Here is a 20,374-nt window from a genome sequence, read left to right as displayed (position 1 = left end):
TCACCCTCGGTTTTTGCAACTTAGCATTTTTTCAAAAGCAATCCAAAAAAAAAAAGGCGAGGATTTTTTTTTTTCTGTTGTTAGATCACATTGTGCATTCGCAAGTTGTTTATAGAACACACATGATTACATAAACATGCTTAAGACATCTTAGATCTAAAGAAATTTGTATAGCTTTTTTTTTTATTTTGTTACTCTTTACCTTGAGAGAGATAGGTTAGAGAGAATGTTATAGATCTACACCTATTGTTTTCATGTTTCAAACTAGCTCTGGAGGTCATGGCGGAAGCAGGAAACTTTTTTCCGGATACTGTAGATGCGGAAGTAATGGTGTGTAAGGAGACTGAATGGTTCCCCTGGAGTCAGAACATCAGTACTTCCCGTTGTGTGTGGCAGTACTTCAGAAGACACCAATTGTCTGAGGCCGCCATGGTGGGATTGCATGCCTGCAGGGAATGGAATTAGCTGGAGTAGTAAATCTTGGGGCATTAAACTGGTCATACTGAGCCACTGCTGTCCCATTGCCGCCTCTGAAGCCCCGACGTTTGTTTGTCCGAATGAAAATGTTGTATAGATAGTAAAGATTATAGTGGTGGTAGTGGTTGTGGTGGTGGTGGTGGTGGTGGTATGGGGTATGACAGTGGTGATGGTAATGGCATGGATTTTGATGGTGGTTGTATGGGTTATGATGGTGGTGCTGGTGGTGATGGGTTTTAATGGTGGTGGCGATGGCATTGGTTTTGATGGCAATGATGGTGGTGATAGCTGTGGTGGTAGTGATGGTGGTGGTTGCGGTGATGGTGATAGTAATGGTGTGGGTGACGGGGATGGAAGTGATGGTAATAGTTGCAGATTACTTCAACATTTCACCATGACACATCCTCAGCATTACAACATTTGATTTTTTCCATTTACACGCTCTTCTACAACTTTTAATTTTTCCATTTACACGTTTGTCCGTCTGTCTGCCTCTGATGTCTGCTGGTGAAGACTCAAGGAACACACCCACAAGATATCGACTGGCCTGACTTCATGTGTGGGGAGTTTTCCGTGTCAGAATCTTTACCGTCCCGAGGCGTACAGGAAAGGACAGTCTACAGAGATCACGGTCGAGGATTTTAAAAGGTCAAGGGAAATCAATATTTACGAGGAAACTAAAAATAATTTGTTGTTTATCAAGGGCACTGCCTTATGTTGCTTCTCTCTCTCTCTCTCTCTCTCTCTCTCTCTCTCTCTCTCTCTCTCTCTCTCTCTCTCTCTCTCTCTCTCTCTCTCTCTCTCTCTCTCTCTCTCTCTCTCTTTTAGTTAATTTCTATATTGAGAAACTAGACGTTAGATTCTTTCGCATTGTGTAGACTCACCTTGGCCTTGAAGGGAACTTTTGGCCTGACCCTGTTTTTCCACCTATCTATAACTTAGACTGTTTTGTGAGCGCGGCGTCCAGCCATCTCCGGAGCTTAATTACTTTGCCTCACTCGAACTTTTCTACTTAACTCTTTGATGATAATATTCCAAGGTGTCACATCATTGTGAAGGGCGACCGCATCTTGTGTCTGCCATGATGGACACACACACACACACACACACACACACACACACACTACATCGCGTAGTGTAGTGGTTAGCACGCTCGGCTCATAACCAAGAAGGCCTGGGTTCGATCCCGGGCGCGGCGAGGCAAATAGGCGAGCCTTAATGTGTAGCCCCTGTTCACCTAGCAGCAAGTAGGTACGGGATGTAACCCGAGGTATTGTGACCTCGCTGTCCCGGTGTGTGGTGTGTCAGTGGTCTCAGTCCTACCCAAAGATCGGTCACTATGAGCTCTGAGCTCTTTCCGTAGGGGAACGGCTGGCTTGGTGACCAGCAGACGACCGTAGGTGAATCACACACACATACACACACACACACTAAGGTATCTGTTTCACCCATTAAATGATAAGTAATGATCTTGATCCTTGATAATAAAAATAACTTTTTTCCTTGCAACCTTTACTTCACTGCCTTCACTAGATAAATAGTTAAATAAGAAAATATTTATTGCTACATATAAAATCATCCTAGCAACATTACAGTGATAGCTTTGGAGAGATTTTGCCAAGAAAATTGCAATAGTTTGCGCTGCAAGAACACGTTATATAAATCGATCCTTCTGCCGGCCGTGATACAAATGATACTTTTGGCTGAAAACTAACAATGTTGCCAACAGCGCAAACATGGTGCTCATAATTTAGGATTTTTTTAGAATAGTTATGAAAGTTTGTTTGTAATGGGAACAGCACAAATTTCACGTGACCTTGTTCTTCACGTGTGTCATTGTTCGTTTATTGATTCAGGCACACTCGCGCTGCAGTGAAGGACAGCGCGGGACGTGGAGGTCAGAGAAAGTAAGATCTTGTTTCTGCCTGTCTGAGCTGGAATCATCTAGACTTAAAGGACGAGGAAAATTTTCCTTGGAGGCAGGACTGCTTAACTTGGCTGGTAGCGGATCTGTGGTCTGTAGTTCTCGATGAAATATGCGGTGGACGTCAGGTAGTCCTCTTCGCTCTCTTCAGACCTGGACTGGTACTCTACTGAGTCAAACACGGGATGGTAGTACACGGGACTGTGGTACCTCCTGGACTCTGAGGACCTTGAGTTACCATTGTTCTCTGTGGACTCCTTGAACTCTCTGGCCCTACGGGACTCAAGCGATTCCTGGAATCCAAATCTAAATTTGGATTCACCGGAATGACGGGAGTGGCGGGAGAGGAAACTAAAAGGAGACTCTTGCTGCTCACGGGAACCTGATCCGTGACCTGGCCTGGAAGACTCCCGGACCTCCCGAGGATGGGGCTCGTAGGACCCAGAGTCGTAATGAGCCTCACCCTCATAGCTGACGTCGGCCACGAAACCGGAATGTCCGTCCACCACGTACTTCACCGTCTGGCGGCGGCCGTCGGGCAGGTGGTTGTAGAATGACCCTTGGGTGAGGTCGCCGTCACGGTTTTCCTCGTGACCGAAGTCGTTGTCGTTGTCGTCTTTGACCTGGTAGTTGTACTCGTATTTGGGCTCCTCGGACTCGTAGGATTCGTGGGACCTGTAGAGGTCCTGAAAGGAAGGAAAACTTACAATTATAATGATCTTTGGTCGGAGTTCGTATCAGGATCAGCCACAGCGTTCCTTCACCACTGCTTCAGGACAACACAAGAGAAGGGGGATACATACCTCGTGGGAGTGAGAGCCCTCGGCGGCGGCAGCTGCCACCAGAGCCAGGAGGAGGAGCATCTGCATGTTTGAAAGGAAGGATTCGTTAGGCAGTGGTGGGATGAGGCAAGAACAGGGAGGGGCACACTCCCGAGCTGGCAGGCAACATTTAAACAAGTGCGGGAAGGGGGCGAACAGATGTGACCGTCCCAGCGTGCTCACCTTGGCGGTCATTGTGCAGTGACGGTGGCAGATGTGGATGTGTCCAGCATCAGGTGACCGCCGATATTTATACCTGATTTTATTCACTTGCTTTGTTAGGGAATAAGATCTCCCCCCGCCTCCCATGCTCGACACCACCGACTCTGTGGCCTTCGTGGGTAAGGCTCCGCCACGAGAGAGTGGGGTGTACCCGCCTGGGTGAGGTCACTCTACTGCTGAGACAAAGTTACACGGACAGGATACTTGTCATGATTTGTTACGTAATGCTCTCTCTTTCTCTCCTACATTTGTCTGATGGCGTTTCATCAAGCAGCGATTCCCTCAGCGTTGCATTTCAGGACACTTCACCACCGCCCAGCACGTGTGGGTACTCCTGGTGAGTGTGAAGGCGACCGCTTGCTGCCAGGGTGCAAGTGGCTGTGATCAGAACTTTGGAGGTACTACCCGCACCTTCGCGCTGTGCTCGCTGCCTTGTGTGTCTTTGCTTATCATGTAATGCAATACTGTATCTCATTTACACGCTGAATTGGACACCTTTGTTTGACATTTCTCACTAATATATCAACTTGTCACTTTAATAAGTCAGAGATATGTAAGCAAACGTTTTACCACTAGCATGACGTGTTGCCTAACTATTGCTTTATTACAATAATCTTGGGAGCTCCTCGAATGAAAGTAGGCAATGTGTTACAATTATAGTTCACAGGGCAATTCTTATTTAAAACAGGTATTGAATTTTTAAAGACTTTTTTTTCTTTCTTTCTTCGAATTGTTCATGAGGCAATTATGAGTTATATTTTATCGAAGCAAGTCGTAAAGGAACGTGATGATATAGAACCGCCATTTGCTCTCAGATCTCATGAAGTACAAAGCTGACCGCGGTATATTGCACGGCAGTGATATCGGAGCTACGTTTACTGGGACAACTTGTTCACATTAAACAATGCTCTTGTAATACACATAATACCATGTAATAAACGGTCATCACACACGATAGTAGGAAGCTGATAATGTGTTAGAAGATGCACCTGAGACGTGCAAATGATGTAGAAAACTGATAAGTTACAAAAAGTTGACTCATCTTCAAAGAGCAAAGAATTTCAGGGCAGCACAGAACAACTGTTTCATTCTCATAGTAGTTTTCCTTACTAATAGTGTAGAATAATTGTTGAACTATCACCAGAGTCATGAAAGCACCCTTGAAAACATTGATAACTCTCATTAGACCAGTATGAAGTGGGCTGACAATATGCTGAACAGTTTGAGAATACTGCCTTGGCGTGAGGGGCGGCAGGGGTGTGAGGGCGTGGTGGGGCTTGCGTTCCTCAGGGAGAGCAAAAAAAAAAAAAAATTGCATTCTTGTAGAAGACAACAGATAGACACGTGGTGATTGTGTCCACATCCCCATCAGTGACCCGCCTGTATTGCCATTGTTTTGCATCTCCACCATTAAGGTTATTTTTATATTGACTCAATTATTATGTGATCGTTTTTCCTCTTCGTTACACACCACATGACACTCACTGCTCATGAATTAAACAGAAAGGTGTCCCTGTGTTTATCATAATGGGAACACTGCCCTATATCAGAGAGCTCTCAGACTCGTTTTGTGTGGGACTACCTTGCCATCTAGCGGAGCGCCGCTCAGCTAAGTGCATCACGCCTCCTGATGGAAGCTGTGGAATGAGTGTGGCGATTGCACTGCTGTCTGTTGGGAGATTTCTGAAACATTAACGCTCTCTCTACTATAGTGGCTCTTTGCTGGTATTCATAAAATTATAAGAAACTGTTTGCATGGATGCACGAGAGAGAGAGAGAGAGAGAGAGAGAGAGAGAGAGAGAGAGAGAGAGAGAGAGAGAGAGAGAGAGAGAGAGAGAGAGAGAGAGAGAGAGAGTTTTCTCAGGTTAAAACACTACGGTATAAAAGGTAACTAAAAAAAAAATAAATAAAGCTTGCAGATGACTATGGGGAAACAGTGAAGCAGACCAGTGAAAGGATGAACTGTAATAGAACCAAAAAGAAACCCAAGTACGTTTTTTTTCCAAACCATTAATTTTTATTTGACGAAGCAATGTTTTTACGTAAGAGATGTTAATAATAAAATTGATAATAATAATGATGATAATAGTAAGTATATGTGAGTGTAAGTAATAGTAAGACGCCTGAAGGTTCCTTGTGACTTGATAATTTCCATAAAGGAGTAAAAGTGTCTGATATCCCCCCCGTGACTCAGCCTTACACACACTGGAGTCGCACCCTCCATCTGTCCAACCTGGGATGCAGCATCACTCATCCCCAAACCCCCCAAACTACCTTCCCGCATCCTCCCTGCACATCCATCTGTCCAACCTTGGGTGCAGCATGACTCATCCTCCAAACCCCACACTACCTTCCCGCACCCACCCGTGATGGAACATGGAACATAAAGGAACATGATGGTGAAGAAGATTCTCTCTCTCTCTCTCTCTCTCTCTCTCTCTCTCTCTCTCTCTCTCTCTCTCTCTCTCTCTCTCTCTCTCTCTCTCTCTCATTTTCCTCTATTAAATTCGAAAGGAAAGGATAAATAGAAGATGAATTATATAAGCTGATTAAAATTAGAAAAGATAAACCAGTCTTATTCACAAACTTGTAAATATTTTGTGAATAAAAGTATTCTCTCTCTCTCTCTCTCTCTCTCTCTCTCTCTCTCTCTCTCTCTCTCTCTCTCTCTCTCTCTCTCTCTCTCCATACAGCAGTTTTTATTATTTTTTTCCCTCAAAATCTCATTACTAGGCCACATGGAAGTTTTCTACATCTGTTTTTTTTTTTCCATTTCTGTCCACTTTTTGTTTTGTTTTGTTTTTGTTTTGTTTTGCTGATGGAAGGACACAATGAGGGCCATTCATTATACTCTTAATCTCGCCTTATTACAGAAAATGGGTAAAAAGAGACGACAATAGCGTGCAGGGAAAAATAAGAACGTGTCTGCGTTAGTTACTCATAGAAACATGAACTCATAGAAAACGGGGAGTGAGCTGACAAGAAGAACCGTTCTTCTTCAGGAGAGTTTACACGGAGCAATTCGCGGCTGCTTTTAGCCGGGATTTGCTGAATTGCCGTACCAGCCGGGAAACCACTCTCGTTCTGATCGGCTGCAATCCCGGCAATTTTCCAGTGTCAAATGAGTACAACTACCAATATAAAATTAAAAAATAGGAGGAATATCGCTGGAAAGTGTTCTAGTAATAGCGATTGAATGTACTATTATATACAATAAATAAATAAAATATTTAAATTCATTTACAAAAATTTTGGAAAATAGAATCGGAATTGGTATGTTTACATCGTCACTGAGGAAGCCAGCGGCCCAGCATGTGTGCATGCTGGGCGAGACAGCGGGCCAGCGACTGCTCTCGACCGTGTGAATGCTTTCGGCTGAAACGCGCCGGCTGCTCCGGGTGGCTGGAACTTGCCGGGTGGGAAAACAGCACCGTCTAAACCAGCTTTTACGTTCTCCCACCCCCCTCCCTCACCCCCTCCTCTCTCTCTCTCTCTCTCTCTCTCTCTCTCTCTCTCTCTCTCTCTCTCTCTCTCTCTCTCTCTCTCTCTCTCTCTCTCTCTCTCTCTCTCTCTCTCATATTAGTTTAATGTCTATCCTAAGATTATTTGTAATTTTTTTTTTTTTTTTGCTGCTGCTGCTGCTGCTGCTGGCAAAAAAATATTGCAATAAAGATGAGGCGATGCTGAAGTCGCAGTGCGAATGACGGAGACCGGAAAAAATCCACCGATCATATAACAGCTTTGAAATTACCATCAACCATGAGAGTTAATAATTTCCTGTTGTGTCATTTAGCTCACCTGTCACCGCTCCTTTGGCGTGTGCTCTCTCCTACCCCGCCCCCCCCCTCTCTCTCTCTCTCTCTCTCTCTCTCTCTCTCTGGCAATTCACATTGTTGGTTATATTTAAAGGTCCTCGATAAAAGATACGTAGAAAAATCAGCCCTAGATTTAGATTGACTGATTGAGTGATTGACTGTCACCCTGGCGCCGCGGGAATAAGGTCGACGCTGATCGAACCTTGTGTGTTAATTAAGGTTCTCTTTATAAAGCTGCGAACAGAAATTTATACAGTTTGATTGATTCATTCATTGACTGACTGATTCACTGACAAGGAGTTTACATTTTGCTGTAGAGGTGTACGTGGAGGCAATACGTGAACCCCTTAGTGGGTCACCGTCGTATCATTGTATTGCTCCTAATGCTCTTTGAAATACTACAGCTACCTTGATAGCCAAAAGGTTATGGGGTAATTGTATGCTACGTGCACACACCTGAGTAAACTGACATTGATCTTAATTTATACAAGCCTCCTGAGATTTACTACATTCTTGACATTACCTTTGTTCCCCTCTTTGACAGGTGGGAAAGTACTGCGACATTGGTAGCCAGCCAGTAATGGGATAATAGTGCATTGCCTGTGGGTACGTCAGTGCTCCAGAAGCTATGTGAAGCTGTTAAATTTTTTACCATTATAGCACCATTTCATTACTATCAGAAATAATCCCTGTTTAACATTACCTCTTTCCCCTAGTGCTGTGACATAGCAGCCTGTGAGTACTGAAGTATAAATGTACTGCTTGAAGTTGTTAAAATTTTGTGCATTACATTACAATTTCATTTACTGACGGGATTTGAGAAGCACTGCGATATAATGGGAAAGTGAAACTTGGAATATAGAAGCACTGATACTGTTCCTGACACACAAGAGGCTGCTAAAACCTTGTCCGATACAGTGCCATTCTATTAGTACCAGGATCTGAGAGGTATTGTGATATCGACAGTGACACTATTCGCACGGATCACTTCATACCAGAAGCGGCTGTGCTGTAATTTGTTCCACGTACTGACAATGAAGAATTGCTAATCACCACTTTGGAAATAGAAAGGGATTGGTTAATATATAGAACTGATTATTTGGTTGTTCAGATCCTCCCCATGACTTTAGCGGATCGCACCAGATTGAATTGAGGTCAGACTTGTAATGAAATGCAGTTTGTAGAGTAAAATATCACCTGCACTATTGTCTTTGTCTACCTTTTCAGTGTGTGTGTGTGTGTGTGTGTGTGTGTGTTGGTGGATGGGTGGATGTGTTCATGAAATTCTCAGTCGGTACGCTTAATGAGAGAGAGAGAGAGAAAAAAAGATCTATTTATGGTTGTGGATGATAAGTGGAAGCAGGTAGCTATATTTCGTACAAGGACAGTCACTTATAGGCCTGCCGACTTCCTGCAGCTTCCTTATGTTCTTATGTACTTTGATAATCTAGTGTGGTTCGTTCTACCTGAATAGTGTTTGGTATATTGGCATGCTGTATTGCACGTACGGGTAGACTTTTGTCCGATTTGTCTTTTTTTGTAGTTAGGTAAAGGTAGAGATATTCATTTTTACCTTTTATACTTGTAATAGAAATTTTGCTGCACTTTTAATTCTATGGTTAATAAGCTAACTACTACTACTACTACTACTGCGTGGGTTGCGGGAAGTGTTCATCGTCTTACGGCATATCTATCTACCTGTCTGTCTGCCAATCTGTTCCTGCCTGTCAGTTTTTGTCTCTCGCTAGTAACCCTTTACATCGTCATAAAGCTACAATTTCAGTGTTTTGTCATCCTGTGTCCGCTGCTCTGGGCCACACATTGCTCTCACCTGAACCATTATCTTGTGACGCGGAGTTTCTGGGTACAGTTGGAGATGGAAAGTCACACAGGTAACCTCATTGAAAGAACTTGTTTCTCATTAAACGTTTAACTCTCCTCCTTCTCTATAAAAAAAAAAAAGGAAACTCCTTTCCTTATGTAAGCAGATCCCTTTTTCTTTATTCTTCTTCCTCTTCTGGACAGACTTCTCTTTCTGCTTTCTCCTCCGGCTCCTCCTCCCCTTCCTCCACACAAACCTCTCTCTTCTCCTTTTCCTCTTCCACACAAACCTCTCTCTCTCTCCTCTTCCTCCTCTTTCTCCTCCTCTTCCTCCAGACAGACTCCTTTTGCCTTGATGTGCCTTACTTAAAACCACACAGTCATCAGTGCAATCTAATCAACAACCTCTCTACCCACAGTAATCCACGCCTTTGCTGCATTTGATAAGTAGACCTATTAACGAACATATATATATATATATATATATATATATATATATATATATATATATATATATATATATATATATATATATATATATATATATATATATATTAAAAATGTCTTAAAAGTAGGTTACTTTAAACCACATAGTCACTAAGGGCAGGAACCTTCGCCTTTGCTCTTCTGCGTCTTTTGATTTCCTTCACTACTCTTGCATTTCTTATTTCTAGTAGATGTTGTAGATTGTCATAAAATAGTGAAGACGAACAATTCTGTTATCGGTTACCTTAGTTCCCTTTACTATTTTATATCTCATCTGAAACTAGATTGTCTACGTAAACAAAACTGTAATGACGAGCAGATCCACAGTTCCTTGTTCCCTGGTGAAGGTCTGATGCCCACATATGCTTGCCGCCGGGAAAGGAGAAAGTCAATACCCAAAGAACCGACGCGTAAAAAGTCACCGCAGCGTTCACTCCCTCCGTGAAGGCGAGAAAGGAGGAAACGTACAGGAGTGCTATGGTGTCAAGACTTGGCTGTGTGCGAGTTAAAGGCTGGCTAGTACTCTGTGTGTGTGTGTGTGTGTGTGTGAGAGAGAGAGAGAGAGAGAGAGAGAGAGAGAGAGAGAGAGAGAGAGAGAGAGAGAGAGAGAGAGAGAGAGAGAGAGTGATTGTAGGCCGGAGTGATAAGTCTGAAATCGCATATGAGGAAGTGTTTAGAAAAGAAGTAATGTTGAGTGGTGCTTGGTGATGGCAGAACTTGAAACGAAATGCCAGCGAGAGGGAAATAGAGATAGAAAGTTCTTTTTGTTGTTATCATTTCTGAAAAATGATGATGATGATGATGGTGGTGGTGGTGGTGGTGGTGGTGGTGGTGGTGATGATCAGGGAGATATGTTGAAGAGGAGGAAAAGGAGAACAGCAATAATAACAGTAATGGTAATAACAGTAACAAAAATTATGAAATCAACAACAAACGAACAACAACACATCACCACCACCAACAACAGCAACAACAACAATAACAACGACGACGACAACAACAACAACAACAACAACAACAACAACATCATCATCATTAACAATAACAACAGACCATCAATAACAACAACAACAACAATAACAACGACGACGACGACAACAACAACAACAACAACAATAACAACAACAACAACAACAACAACAACAGACCATCAATAACAAAAACAACAAACCATCAATAACAACAACAACAACAACAACAGCACCAACAACAACAACAACAGTAACAACAATATGAATGATATTAACATTTATTAACAAATAATGTTAATGTATTCATTATACATAAACCTTTTATGAGACTCATCTCTATCCTCATCAATAAGATTAGTGTCAGGCAAGCATAAAATGCCTATTCGTGCTGGCATATAAAGTTATACAAGTTTTTCTCTAAATTATTGAAACATGTCTCTCTAAATATATAAGAAAATGTTTCGTTTTCATTGAGATTTATGGCCTGTAATTGTAGGCTGTAGGAATGGCTTGGCCTGTGTGTGTGTGTGTGTGTGTGTGTGTGTGTGTGTGTGTGTGTGTGTGTGTGTATACTTGTGGGAGGCGCGTCTTTGTGCTGGTGTGTGAGGCAGAGCGTCCTTGTCCGCGCCCCGGTCATCGCCGTGCACTGCCAGGAGACCCGGGCAGTCATTGCCCTGGAGAAGTTTTTGTTTAGTTTCTCTGACCTGCTTGAGAGTTTGCAAATGCCACTTCTTGTTGCTGCAAAAGAGAAGCAAAACAAGAGAATCCATAGAAAATAGTGTATAAGACTTATTTTACGAAAAGTGTATAAACTCCACTGTAGAAAGTGTTGTGTATTATATATAATGCAAACGTAATGTACAAGTCGAACATTTAACATATAAGTTAATACTTGTACTCTTGCATTTAATAGATCTGTAACTGGATTTTTTTTTTTTATTCTTACGTTTTCCTTTTTCTTGTCGATGTTTTTACGAAAGCTCACATTCTAGCATTTTGTACGATACACTTGCTCCTTTTATTTCCTCCGAATAACTGTGTCACAGCCTCTTTTCTCGTTTTGTTCAAATAAAGAGTGGAAATAAAAAAAATCAATGGCGATAAGAAACTAAGAAAAAGTAACCGTTTTTGTGTTGTCATGCTGTCATTACTATTGTGCAGACTCGAGCATGAGGGACTGGACACTTTGAAAGGAGATGTAAACGTTCCTGGGATTTATATTCGGGAGTGGTTTGTGCCGTGAATGACTAAGCAGCGGTGGAGCAAGGCTGTCTGCGTGGAGGAAGAGGAACACAAAGGAAGAGTAAATACCAGTACCACTTCTGGCATTTACAAGGTTGTCTGTGATAACTTACACGGCTTAATAATGTAAAGTGAGAGACATAGGATAGAGGAGGAGAAAGGAGATGAGAGACGAATCAGAAGGTAGAGAAAGAGCATTCTGAGAAGAGAAGGGGAAAGAGTAGTCTGTGTGGAGGGGGAGGAGGAGGAGAAGAAAAAAAAAAGAGAAGGAGGAGGAGGAGGAGAAGTAAGACAGGAATGTGTATGAAGAATGAGGAAGAGGAAGAAGAGAAAGGGGACAGCTTCGAAGAGGAGAAACAAAAAAAACAGATATTTTTTGAGGAAGATGAGGAAGAGGAGGAGGAGAAGGATACGAGCCTTAAAGGAAATAGAAAATAAAGCTTCTATCTGAATACTTTTTTGGTCAAGATATATATTTTGTATTACATGACTAGTGCGTGGTGCTTGATGACGGTGGTGATGACGATGGCGGTGACGCAGAGTGACGTGGTGTTGATGCAGAAAACATTAGTACGAGGCAGAAACATCGAGCAACATGACACATACGCCTACACCAAGTAACACATCCGTCCTGTCATTACTTGTACCGTTGCCTGTATCGCCACACCTGTTACCTTCACCTGTATCTCCACACTTGCTGGTTTGAACTTGCAACAATCACAAAAGAACCCGTTGATGCTGCACCTTAACAGTTAATCAGTCAATCAATCAGTCAATCAGCTTCGATCGCCGTATTCATTCGAGTCTTCCCTTGACCTGTAGCTCCCCCGCCCCTCGCGACGCTCAGGACTGTCGTGCGGCCTCTCGTCACTGTCGTAGTGAGCCCTGTCGTACTGCACGTCAGCCACGAAGCCAGAGTCGCCGTCCACGTAGTAGTACACCTTCTGCATGGTGCCGTCAGGAAGGTACACGTAGAAGGAGCCGTCGATGCGTTTTCCGTTCCGCGACTCCTGCTTGCCGTGGTTGTTGCCGTAGTTGTCCTGCACGCCGTAGTGATACTCGTACTGAGGGTCGTCCCGGTACCCGTCATAATGGTTCTGCAGGGAGAGGAATGGTCATTAGAGGGCGGCCTTGGGGTGTGCCGGGGGTCAGAGCAGCGGTGTGGTCGTAATAATAACAAGCGGGAAATTTACTACTCATAGTCGTCTGTTATGTTTGACAGCGTAGCTCTCCATGTTCTAGAATGCTGAGTTTATGAATTTATCACTGTTCCCGCTGAATCTTCCGTTTTCTTTCGTTGAACTGACGCAGCCACCCTGTCTAGTGGGGCTGGGTGCTTGTGGCCTTTGGGTCATGGTCCGTCAGTCGCAGCAAGTCTCGGGGAAACAAACGCCTTTAGATGAGTGTAGGTTGTGCTGGGAACCCTTGGGATCAGACGTCCTTCGTCAGTGTCAGGAAGCGCCATGACTGTCCTACAGGAGATGTAGCGCAGTACCTACCTCTTGGGACTGTCCATCGGCGGCGGCGGCTGCCACTAGGGCCAGGAGGAGGAGCACCTGTGGGGGGAGGAAGAGAATTAGTAAAGTGCTGGGTGGGGGAAGGAGAGGGAAGTGAGGGGCGCTTACAGGCAATATTTGAAAAATGCAGGAGAATGACGGAGAGGCTGTGACGGTGAGGTACCTTGGTGGTCATTGTGCTGTGACGGCAGAAGAGATTGTGACGAACTTGAGAAGCAGAAGGATTTTATATCAGAGTTCAGTCTGAGCCGGCAACCGGTGTCTCCGGTTCTTGTAGGAATAGTAAGGCGCAAGAATAATTTTCCTTTCAGTAAGTGCCACTGCGCGGCCTTGTGTCCTGGATCCAGACGTCTACATTCAGGTTAGGCAGTGAAAGAAGACTTTTTTTACTCGCCAGAACCGTTGGTGGAGATTCAGATGGTTGGTGGCGCGCCGAGGTGATTGGGTGAGATCCTCTTCAGCAGCCCACCGAACCGACTCACTTGGTCTAAGGCCATTAAACTCTGTATGAATCTTCTTTTTGCCAGACCTACAATATGTAAATGATTCTGAAGACCTTTCATGTTATGTTTGCGTGCGACTCCTTGATTTGTGTGTCTTAATCGTTGGCCCACTCCACAGAGATAGGCGTGGACCTTTCTCCTCGCGCCCGCAAACAAGGCTGGTGATGTAGGTCAATATTTGTCTACGTGGTGTGCTTGGAACTCTAGTAGAGATGGTGATGGTGGTGGTGGTGGTGGTGGTGGTTTGTCGGTGTTTTTGGAGATATTTTTGAGTCTTAGACCAATGATGGTGGTTGTATTGTATTAGATGTGATTGATTACGGTATGGGAGAGAGAGAGAGAGAGAGAGAGAGAGAGAGAGAGAGAGAGAGAGAGAGAGAGAGAGAGGGAGAGAGAGAGAGAGAGAGAGAGAGAGAGAGAGAGAGAGAGAGAGAGAGAGAGAGAGAGAGAGAGAGAGAGAGAGAGAGAGAGAATGAAAGTTACACTAGTTTTTTATCTCTCACTCTCTTACATACTTTCTCGAAATCAAATGAACTTTTGTCACATTTTGAGCAGCACAAGTACACCGTCATTACCTCCTCAAAATGGCGCCTAGGGCAGGAAATTGTGTGTGTATAAAAGTTCATTGCAACTCAGCGTCAAGGTGATACAAATGTTATGAGGTAGACTTTTAAAACCTTCCTTTGTACCCCTTATAATATTCAATTAATCCTCACCACATTCTCTTTTGCCGCTGTCTTCAGGAAGTGTTTTCATTCCTGAGCTATTTGATATACAATATGTTGTAATGATATTTCGTGTTCATTGAAAAAAAATGGGTTTAATGTTATTGGTAGCGAATCTTGAACTCTTTGATTCCGTGTCGTATGAGCAACTTAAAGAGACTCGCGTGTGCGCTCACTAGATAGCTATCCCAAATGCGTTGAAACTTCCAAAACTCAGAAATTCTTACAAGTTACAAGCAACTCAGGAAAAGACAGCATAAGCATTCAAATACTGCAAACATGGAGACAGCACCTGACCAGTGTGCCTCACGCTCTGTATACAAGTAGGCAACAATGAAGTAAACAACACACACCAAGAAATACTGTAGAAAACTGAAGAAAAATCAAATAGTATAAGCACGAAGACAGTACCAGACCATTATATCTTTGTCATAGTATACAGGTGGGTAACAAGTAGGTGAATAACACACACACACACACACACACACACACACACACACACACACAGTATTAGGAACAGTGCTCGCCTCTCTCCGTCTTTTTGCCCCTCCACTGGCACTGGCACTCCACACGGGAAACAGCAAGCACGGCCCCGCCTCTCACGCAAGAAAAAGCCAACGCAAGGTCACAAGAACCGTCACCACTTACCCGTGCCTCGGTTACCACTTTTTGTCAGTCTCCGGTTAAGTGCATGATCCTTTCTCCTCCGCCTCCCTTTCCACCAATGCTCACTTCTCGATGGTGTAAATTGAAAGCAGTAATGACTTCTTTTTTTTTAATGTGTGTGTGTGTGTGTGTGTGTGTGTGTGTGTAGAAAGTGCTGTGTAGTTAATATAAAAGTGTTTTGTTTTTTTGTTTTTTGTTTTTTTTTACTAGATATCTGTAAAGGTAATAATGACCCTACAAACAATGTCTTAACATCAGAAACTCAGAAGAACTCTTATTATTTTTCACCCAACCATTTCATCTTGACACGAAGCTAACACTCAGTACCACACTATAGAAGCAAAACAATAAAAAAAAAAAAACAGCAATAACTGACTCATAGAAAACGAATCTCCATGATGAACTATGCAGTTACGTTGTGGGGTCTCAAGTGACAGAGGTAAAAGATTAACACACTCATAACCTTGTCCACACTGGGCAGGCTACAGGGCAGCGCTCATCAGCCTGGGTTTGGTGACCACTGGCAGTATACGCAGGACCGCCACGGGTTGCCTTGTCACGCTTCCTGCTCCATGAAAAGGCTTGTTCGTGAAGATTTTAAGTGTCATGGAGAAGATGCCTCACTTTGTTGGCTGTGGGGGCAGAAGTAGTAGTGGTAGTAGTAGTAGTAGTAGTAGTAGTAGTGGTAGTAGTAGTAGTGGTAATAAAAGTAGCAGTATTGTAGTAGTAGTAGTAGTAGTAGTAGTAGTAGTAGTAGTAGTTGTTGTTGTTGTTGTTGTTGTTGTTGTTGTTGTTGTAGCAGTAATAGCAGTAGTAGTACTAGTTATAGCAGCAGTAGTAGTAGTAGATATAGTAGGAGTAGTAGTAGTAGTAATATTTGTAGTAATAGTAGTAGTAGTAGTAGTAGTAGTAGTAGTAGTAGTAGTAGTGGTGGTGGTGGTGATGCTTGTAAAAATGTAAGTTGTTAATGCTTATTGATATTTCTGCCACCCTTCTACAGCACTCAGCAATCTTAGTCACCCTAAGTCACGCTACCACAAACAGGCGGTAGTTCTTGTACAACTGGTGTTCTCATTTTCTGAAACCTGTTCCTGCTACAGGGTACAGTAGCATTAGTGATTATAACCTCATTGTTTTTACTCGCTGTTTATCGAGTTTTCATTGCTTTTAAGGTCAGAGGAAAATGAAAGTTGTGTTTTTATTTTTGCGAGTTTATCACAATCGTACATTTTCATTACACAGGTGACAACCAATAATACTGATGAACACAGAAGTCGACGGGGCGCTTATTGATACGTAATGTTTTTTTTTTTTCATAATCAGTGCAAGACATGAAGGCTATAAATAGATGAAGGGCGAAAAGTGAGGTACTCGTATATTGACTTGTTGGTTGCGACGGATGATGTGACAAGTAGTGATCATGATGAGATCACCGGCGAGGTCCCGTGTTACTTACTTCCATAGGCAGGACTGTAGTGGATCTGGGGCCGGTACCTGTCCAGGAAGAAACCGTCATCGGACCCGTGGTCTGAACCGGAGCGTCGGAATTCTTTTGAATCTTTCCGTGACTTTGACTCGCCTGATCTACCAGAGCCAAATCTGTATCGGGACTCATCAGAGTCACTGGAGCCTGAGTCGAATCTGGACTCATCGGATCCACGGCGACTAAATCCAAATCTGGACTCACCTGACTCACGGGAGCGTGAATTGAATCTGGACTCGTCAGATCCACGACGACTAAATCCAAATCTGGACTCACCTGACTCACGAGACTCGCGTGATCGTGAGTTGAACCGCGACTCATTTGATTCATCAGAACCAAATCTGGATTCATCAGACTCACGGGACTCACGAGATCCTGAGTTGAAGCGAGACTCATTTGATTCATCAGAACCAAATCTGGATTCGCCTGACTCACGGGACTCACGGGATCGTGAGTTGAAGCGGGACTCATCAGAACCACGGGAACCGAAACTAAATCTGGACTCGTCTGATTCACGGGACTCACGTGATCGTGAACTGAACCTGGACTCGCCTGATCCACCAGAACCAAAACTGAACCTAGACTCGCCAGACTCATGAGAGCCTGATTGGTAGCTGGGCCTGTTGTATCCATGGGACTCGTAGGAGCCAGAATCGTAGTGAGCCTCGCCCTCGTAGCTGACGTCGGCCACGTAGCCAGAGTAGCCGTCAACTACGTACTTGATCTTCTGCAGGCGGCCGTCGGGCAGGTGGTTGTAGTAGAATCCTTCAGTGAGATCGCCGTCACGTTTCTCTTCGTGACCGTAGTCGTTGCCGTAGTAATCCTTGACCTTGTAACTATAAGTATATTTGGGCTCCTCGGACTCGTAAGACCCATAGGACTCGCGGGACCTGTGGGATTCGTAGGGATCCTGGAAGGAAGGAAAGTTTACGATTAGAGAGTATTTGTGATCATATCGACGAAGTCGAGTCACAGTTTGGAACCCGAATCTCGCCCGGTAGCCACAGCCACTCAAGGAGGTTCTGGGGAGCCGAAACTCCTGTGGGAGTACTGGTCGTGTTGTAACGTCTTGTAGTTTGTCACAGTGGTGCGTCTAAATTCACACGGTGGGTCCTGGTCCTTCGGGAGACAGAGGCGGGGCAATACTTACATCGTGATCGTAATCGCGAATCGGTCCTTCGGCGGCGGCGGCTGCCACCAGTGCCACGAGCAGGAGCACCTGTGAGGGGAGAAGGTTTAACAAGGCAGGAACGACTGGAGGAGAGGGGTGCACCAAGGCGGCCCTGGAGGTGCCAAGACATCCTTATACACAAAATAAGTGCAGGAGTAGATTGGGTAAGCTGCGACAGTCCTGTGCTTACTTACCTTGGCGGTCATTGTCTTGTGGCGGTAGTCGAGTTGGTTGTGAGCATCTACAGTTTGTGGACAAGTATTTATACTCGGCGGGGAAGCTGGATGCCTCGTTCTTGTATGACTGGCGAAAACCGGAATGAGCCCCACGCAGGATGATCATGGTAATTTTTTTTATGTGCAAAACTATAATTATCAGGACGAAATTTCACGGTACTATAATTTTTTTTTTTTTTTAGGTTTATTTGAATCAGCAGGTTTGCTTATTTAGATGTGACCTGATGAAGTGGCGTAGAGAAGGAGAAGAATGTATTTTTGTAGAACGGGTTAGTAGGGCTTTTGTACCTTCGCTTTTTAGTACTCTCTGGACCCAGCGTGTGTGTGTGTGTGTGTGTGTGTGTGTGTGTGTGTGTGTGTGTGTGTGTGTTTGTACGTGTGTGTGCGCCCATGTCACCAGCAGTAAACTAACATGTATGGGTCAAATAAAGTCATGTGTTAAACTTTGCTCTGTTAAGAAAAATAAGTGTACCGTTTATCCTTGAAGTACGAATGTTTGTTGCGGGCTTTCTGTCACTCCTGTCAGGGCGTAAGTCAGGGGTCGGTGCAGATGTCAAACCTACACCACTATCTCCAAACCTTAAAACTGGGCCATGAAGGAAAGGCTGGGGGTACGAAAAAACAGCATTTCTCCCAGTACCGTACAGTAAGCTTGTTACCTTTATTTGACTTGCTTCACTATAGATGGTGCTGACACGTTTGGTATGAGAGAAGTGCTGCAGTATGAATTATATAAGTGTATAGGAAAAGGATGTATAGTTTAATGGTGCTTCTTTTTTTTCATTTGTTGTACATTCCGCAATACTGTAATACTGAGGGTGATGATTTCTGTCAGTGATACAACTCTTTAAATGTCCCAGATACTTTCTAATGAGTGGGAAGTGTAAAGAAGATCGCTAACAATTCTGACATATAAAGGTGCATTGTGGACAAGTTATACGATCTAAACTGTGCATTATACATGATATTTTCAAGAAAAGAAAGTAATAAATGGATGACTTGCAAGGAAAATATGTTACACAGTCTACTTTCTTTTGTGTTTTTCTTTCTTTTCGAGCTCGCGTTTGTGTGAACAGACTTAACGGAGATGAAGTGTTTATTTTTTTGTGCCATAAATGTTTTTTTTATATTTTTTTTATGGTTTTAAGTGTCAAGATAGTGATATTTATCCCCGCATTATGTTTTATCTATCATTACGTGTTTGTCTATTTATCTATGCGTCTATCTATCTATCTGTTTATCTGTCTACCTGCTTGTCTATCTATTTATGTATCTATCTACTTATTTTTGTAACTATATATCTATTTATCTATCTGTCTGTCTCCCTATGTCTATTAATCTATCTATCTATTTATCTATTTATCTATTAATATAGTGTTCTTTGTTCTCTATTATGTTTTTATGTATCATTATGTGTTCATGTGTCGATGTGTTTATCTACCAATGTATCTATCTATCTGTCTATCTACCTATCTGTACCTATCCATCTATCTATCCATCCATCTATCGATCATCCATCCATCCATCCACCCATCCATCTATCTGTCAATCAGTCTATCTACCAGTCTATATATCTTGCTGTCAGTGTGTAGCGCTTCAAGGCAAATCTATTGGAATCACTTTTCCAGAAGTACTTTTTAGCCACGTGTTGTAAGAGTGGGACTATTGGTGTCAGTCCTGTAATGAGGCCGTGTGCTTCTGTCGCCCTCGCATCTTCGCTAATGTGAAGGGTGACGATAACGAGAAGCAGCCTTTTTTTTTTTTTTTTTTTTACCCCACAATAGACACTGCTGCTTTAGGAAAAAATATTGGAAAGTTTTGTTATTATTACTTCTTTGATTACTTTAGTCTTTTTTAGTTGAGTATTATTGCCATTGTTATCGTTACTGTTACTGAGCTAAGCTGATTTAACGTGTACCTTCAGCATTCATGTCCTTGGGAGTGTACGTTCATATGTACTCACGTGATTAGTAGTGTTGGTTTTCTTAAGGCGTTCATAGTTGCCTGATTCATTTATTTAGTTGTTTTATTCGTTTGTTCATTTATTTTATTCATTTGTTTAGTTATTTTATTTATTATTTGTTTTATTCAGTTATTTTTTATTTGTTTATTTATTTATTTATTTGTTTATTTATTTATTCCTTTTTTTTGTTTATTTATTTATTTTGTGAGGAGTGTATTGACATCGATAACGGAATCCTTCATTCTCTACAATTCCCCCTGCCTTGTTTTTTTTTTTTTTGTCTTTTCTTTATTTACACACCTGCTTGTCTTTAATTATATTCAATTATTT

The 20,374-nt window shown here is 43.0% G+C and overlaps 3 protein-coding genes across 3 annotated transcripts; all 3 read right to left on the bottom strand.

Moving 5' to 3' along the window:
- Positions 1 to 2,256: 2,256 nt before the first annotated feature.
- On the bottom strand, positions 2,257 to 4,018 carry LOC135115678 (uncharacterized). The gene is made up of 3 exons (XM_064032598.1): positions 3,406 to 4,018; positions 3,205 to 3,264; positions 2,257 to 3,087 (listed from the first exon to the last, which is right to left on the bottom strand). Exons 1-3 carry the CDS (start codon positions 3,529 to 3,531, stop codon positions 2,467 to 2,469), a joined length of 807 nt encoding a protein of 268 aa, XP_063888668.1. The 5' UTR covers positions 3,532 to 4,018; the 3' UTR covers positions 2,257 to 2,466.
- An 8,203-nt stretch (positions 4,019 to 12,221) lies between these two features.
- On the bottom strand, positions 12,222 to 13,552 carry LOC135115677 (larval cuticle protein A3A-like). The gene is made up of 3 exons (XM_064032597.1): positions 13,461 to 13,552; positions 13,280 to 13,336; positions 12,222 to 12,877 (listed from the first exon to the last, which is right to left on the bottom strand). The coding sequence occupies exons 1-3, from the start codon at positions 13,470 to 13,472 to the stop codon at positions 12,557 to 12,559; spliced, it is 390 nt and encodes a 129-aa protein (XP_063888667.1). The 5' UTR covers positions 13,473 to 13,552; the 3' UTR covers positions 12,222 to 12,556.
- Positions 13,553 to 16,386: 2,834 nt separating this feature from the next.
- LOC135115676 (pro-resilin-like) lies at positions 16,387 to 18,143 on the bottom strand. Its single transcript, XM_064032596.1, has 3 exons — positions 18,040 to 18,143; positions 17,825 to 17,893; positions 16,387 to 17,584 (listed from the first exon to the last, which is right to left on the bottom strand). The coding sequence occupies exons 1-3, from the start codon at positions 18,049 to 18,051 to the stop codon at positions 16,640 to 16,642; spliced, it is 1,026 nt and encodes a 341-aa protein (XP_063888666.1). The 5' UTR covers positions 18,052 to 18,143; the 3' UTR covers positions 16,387 to 16,639.
- Positions 18,144 to 20,374: the final 2,231 nt, after the last annotated feature.

The sequence above is a fragment of the Scylla paramamosain genome, chromosome 29 (assembly GCF_035594125.1).
Source record: "Scylla paramamosain isolate STU-SP2022 chromosome 29, ASM3559412v1, whole genome shotgun sequence".
In the NCBI taxonomy this organism is placed as follows: Eukaryota; Metazoa; Arthropoda; class Malacostraca; order Decapoda; family Portunidae; genus Scylla; species Scylla paramamosain.
This window is presented reverse-complemented; position numbering and strand designations above follow the sequence as displayed.

Bases quoted from the DNA above. Each gene is read 5' to 3' on its own strand.
- LOC135115676 (XM_064032596.1), bottom strand. The intron at 17,585-17,824 runs GTAAGTATTGCC...CCTTCCTTCCAG, and splicing joins TTCGCGATTACGATCACGAT to GATCCCTACGAATCCCACAG.
- LOC135115677 (XM_064032597.1), bottom strand. The intron at 12,878-13,279 runs GTAGGTACTGCG...CTCTCCCTGCAG, and splicing joins CCGATGGACAGTCCCAAGAG to AACCATTATGACGGGTACCG.
- LOC135115678 (XM_064032598.1), bottom strand. From the start codon at position 3,531: ATGGGAGGCGGGGGGAGATCTTATTCCCTAACAAAGCAAGTGAATAAA. The intron at 3,265-3,405 runs GTGAGCACGCTG...TCAAACATGCAG, and splicing joins ACTGCACAATGACCGCCAAG to ATGCTCCTCCTCCTGGCTCT. The intron at 3,088-3,204 runs GTATGTATCCCC...CCTTCCTTTCAG, and splicing joins AGGGCTCTCACTCCCACGAG to GACCTCTACAGGTCCCACGA.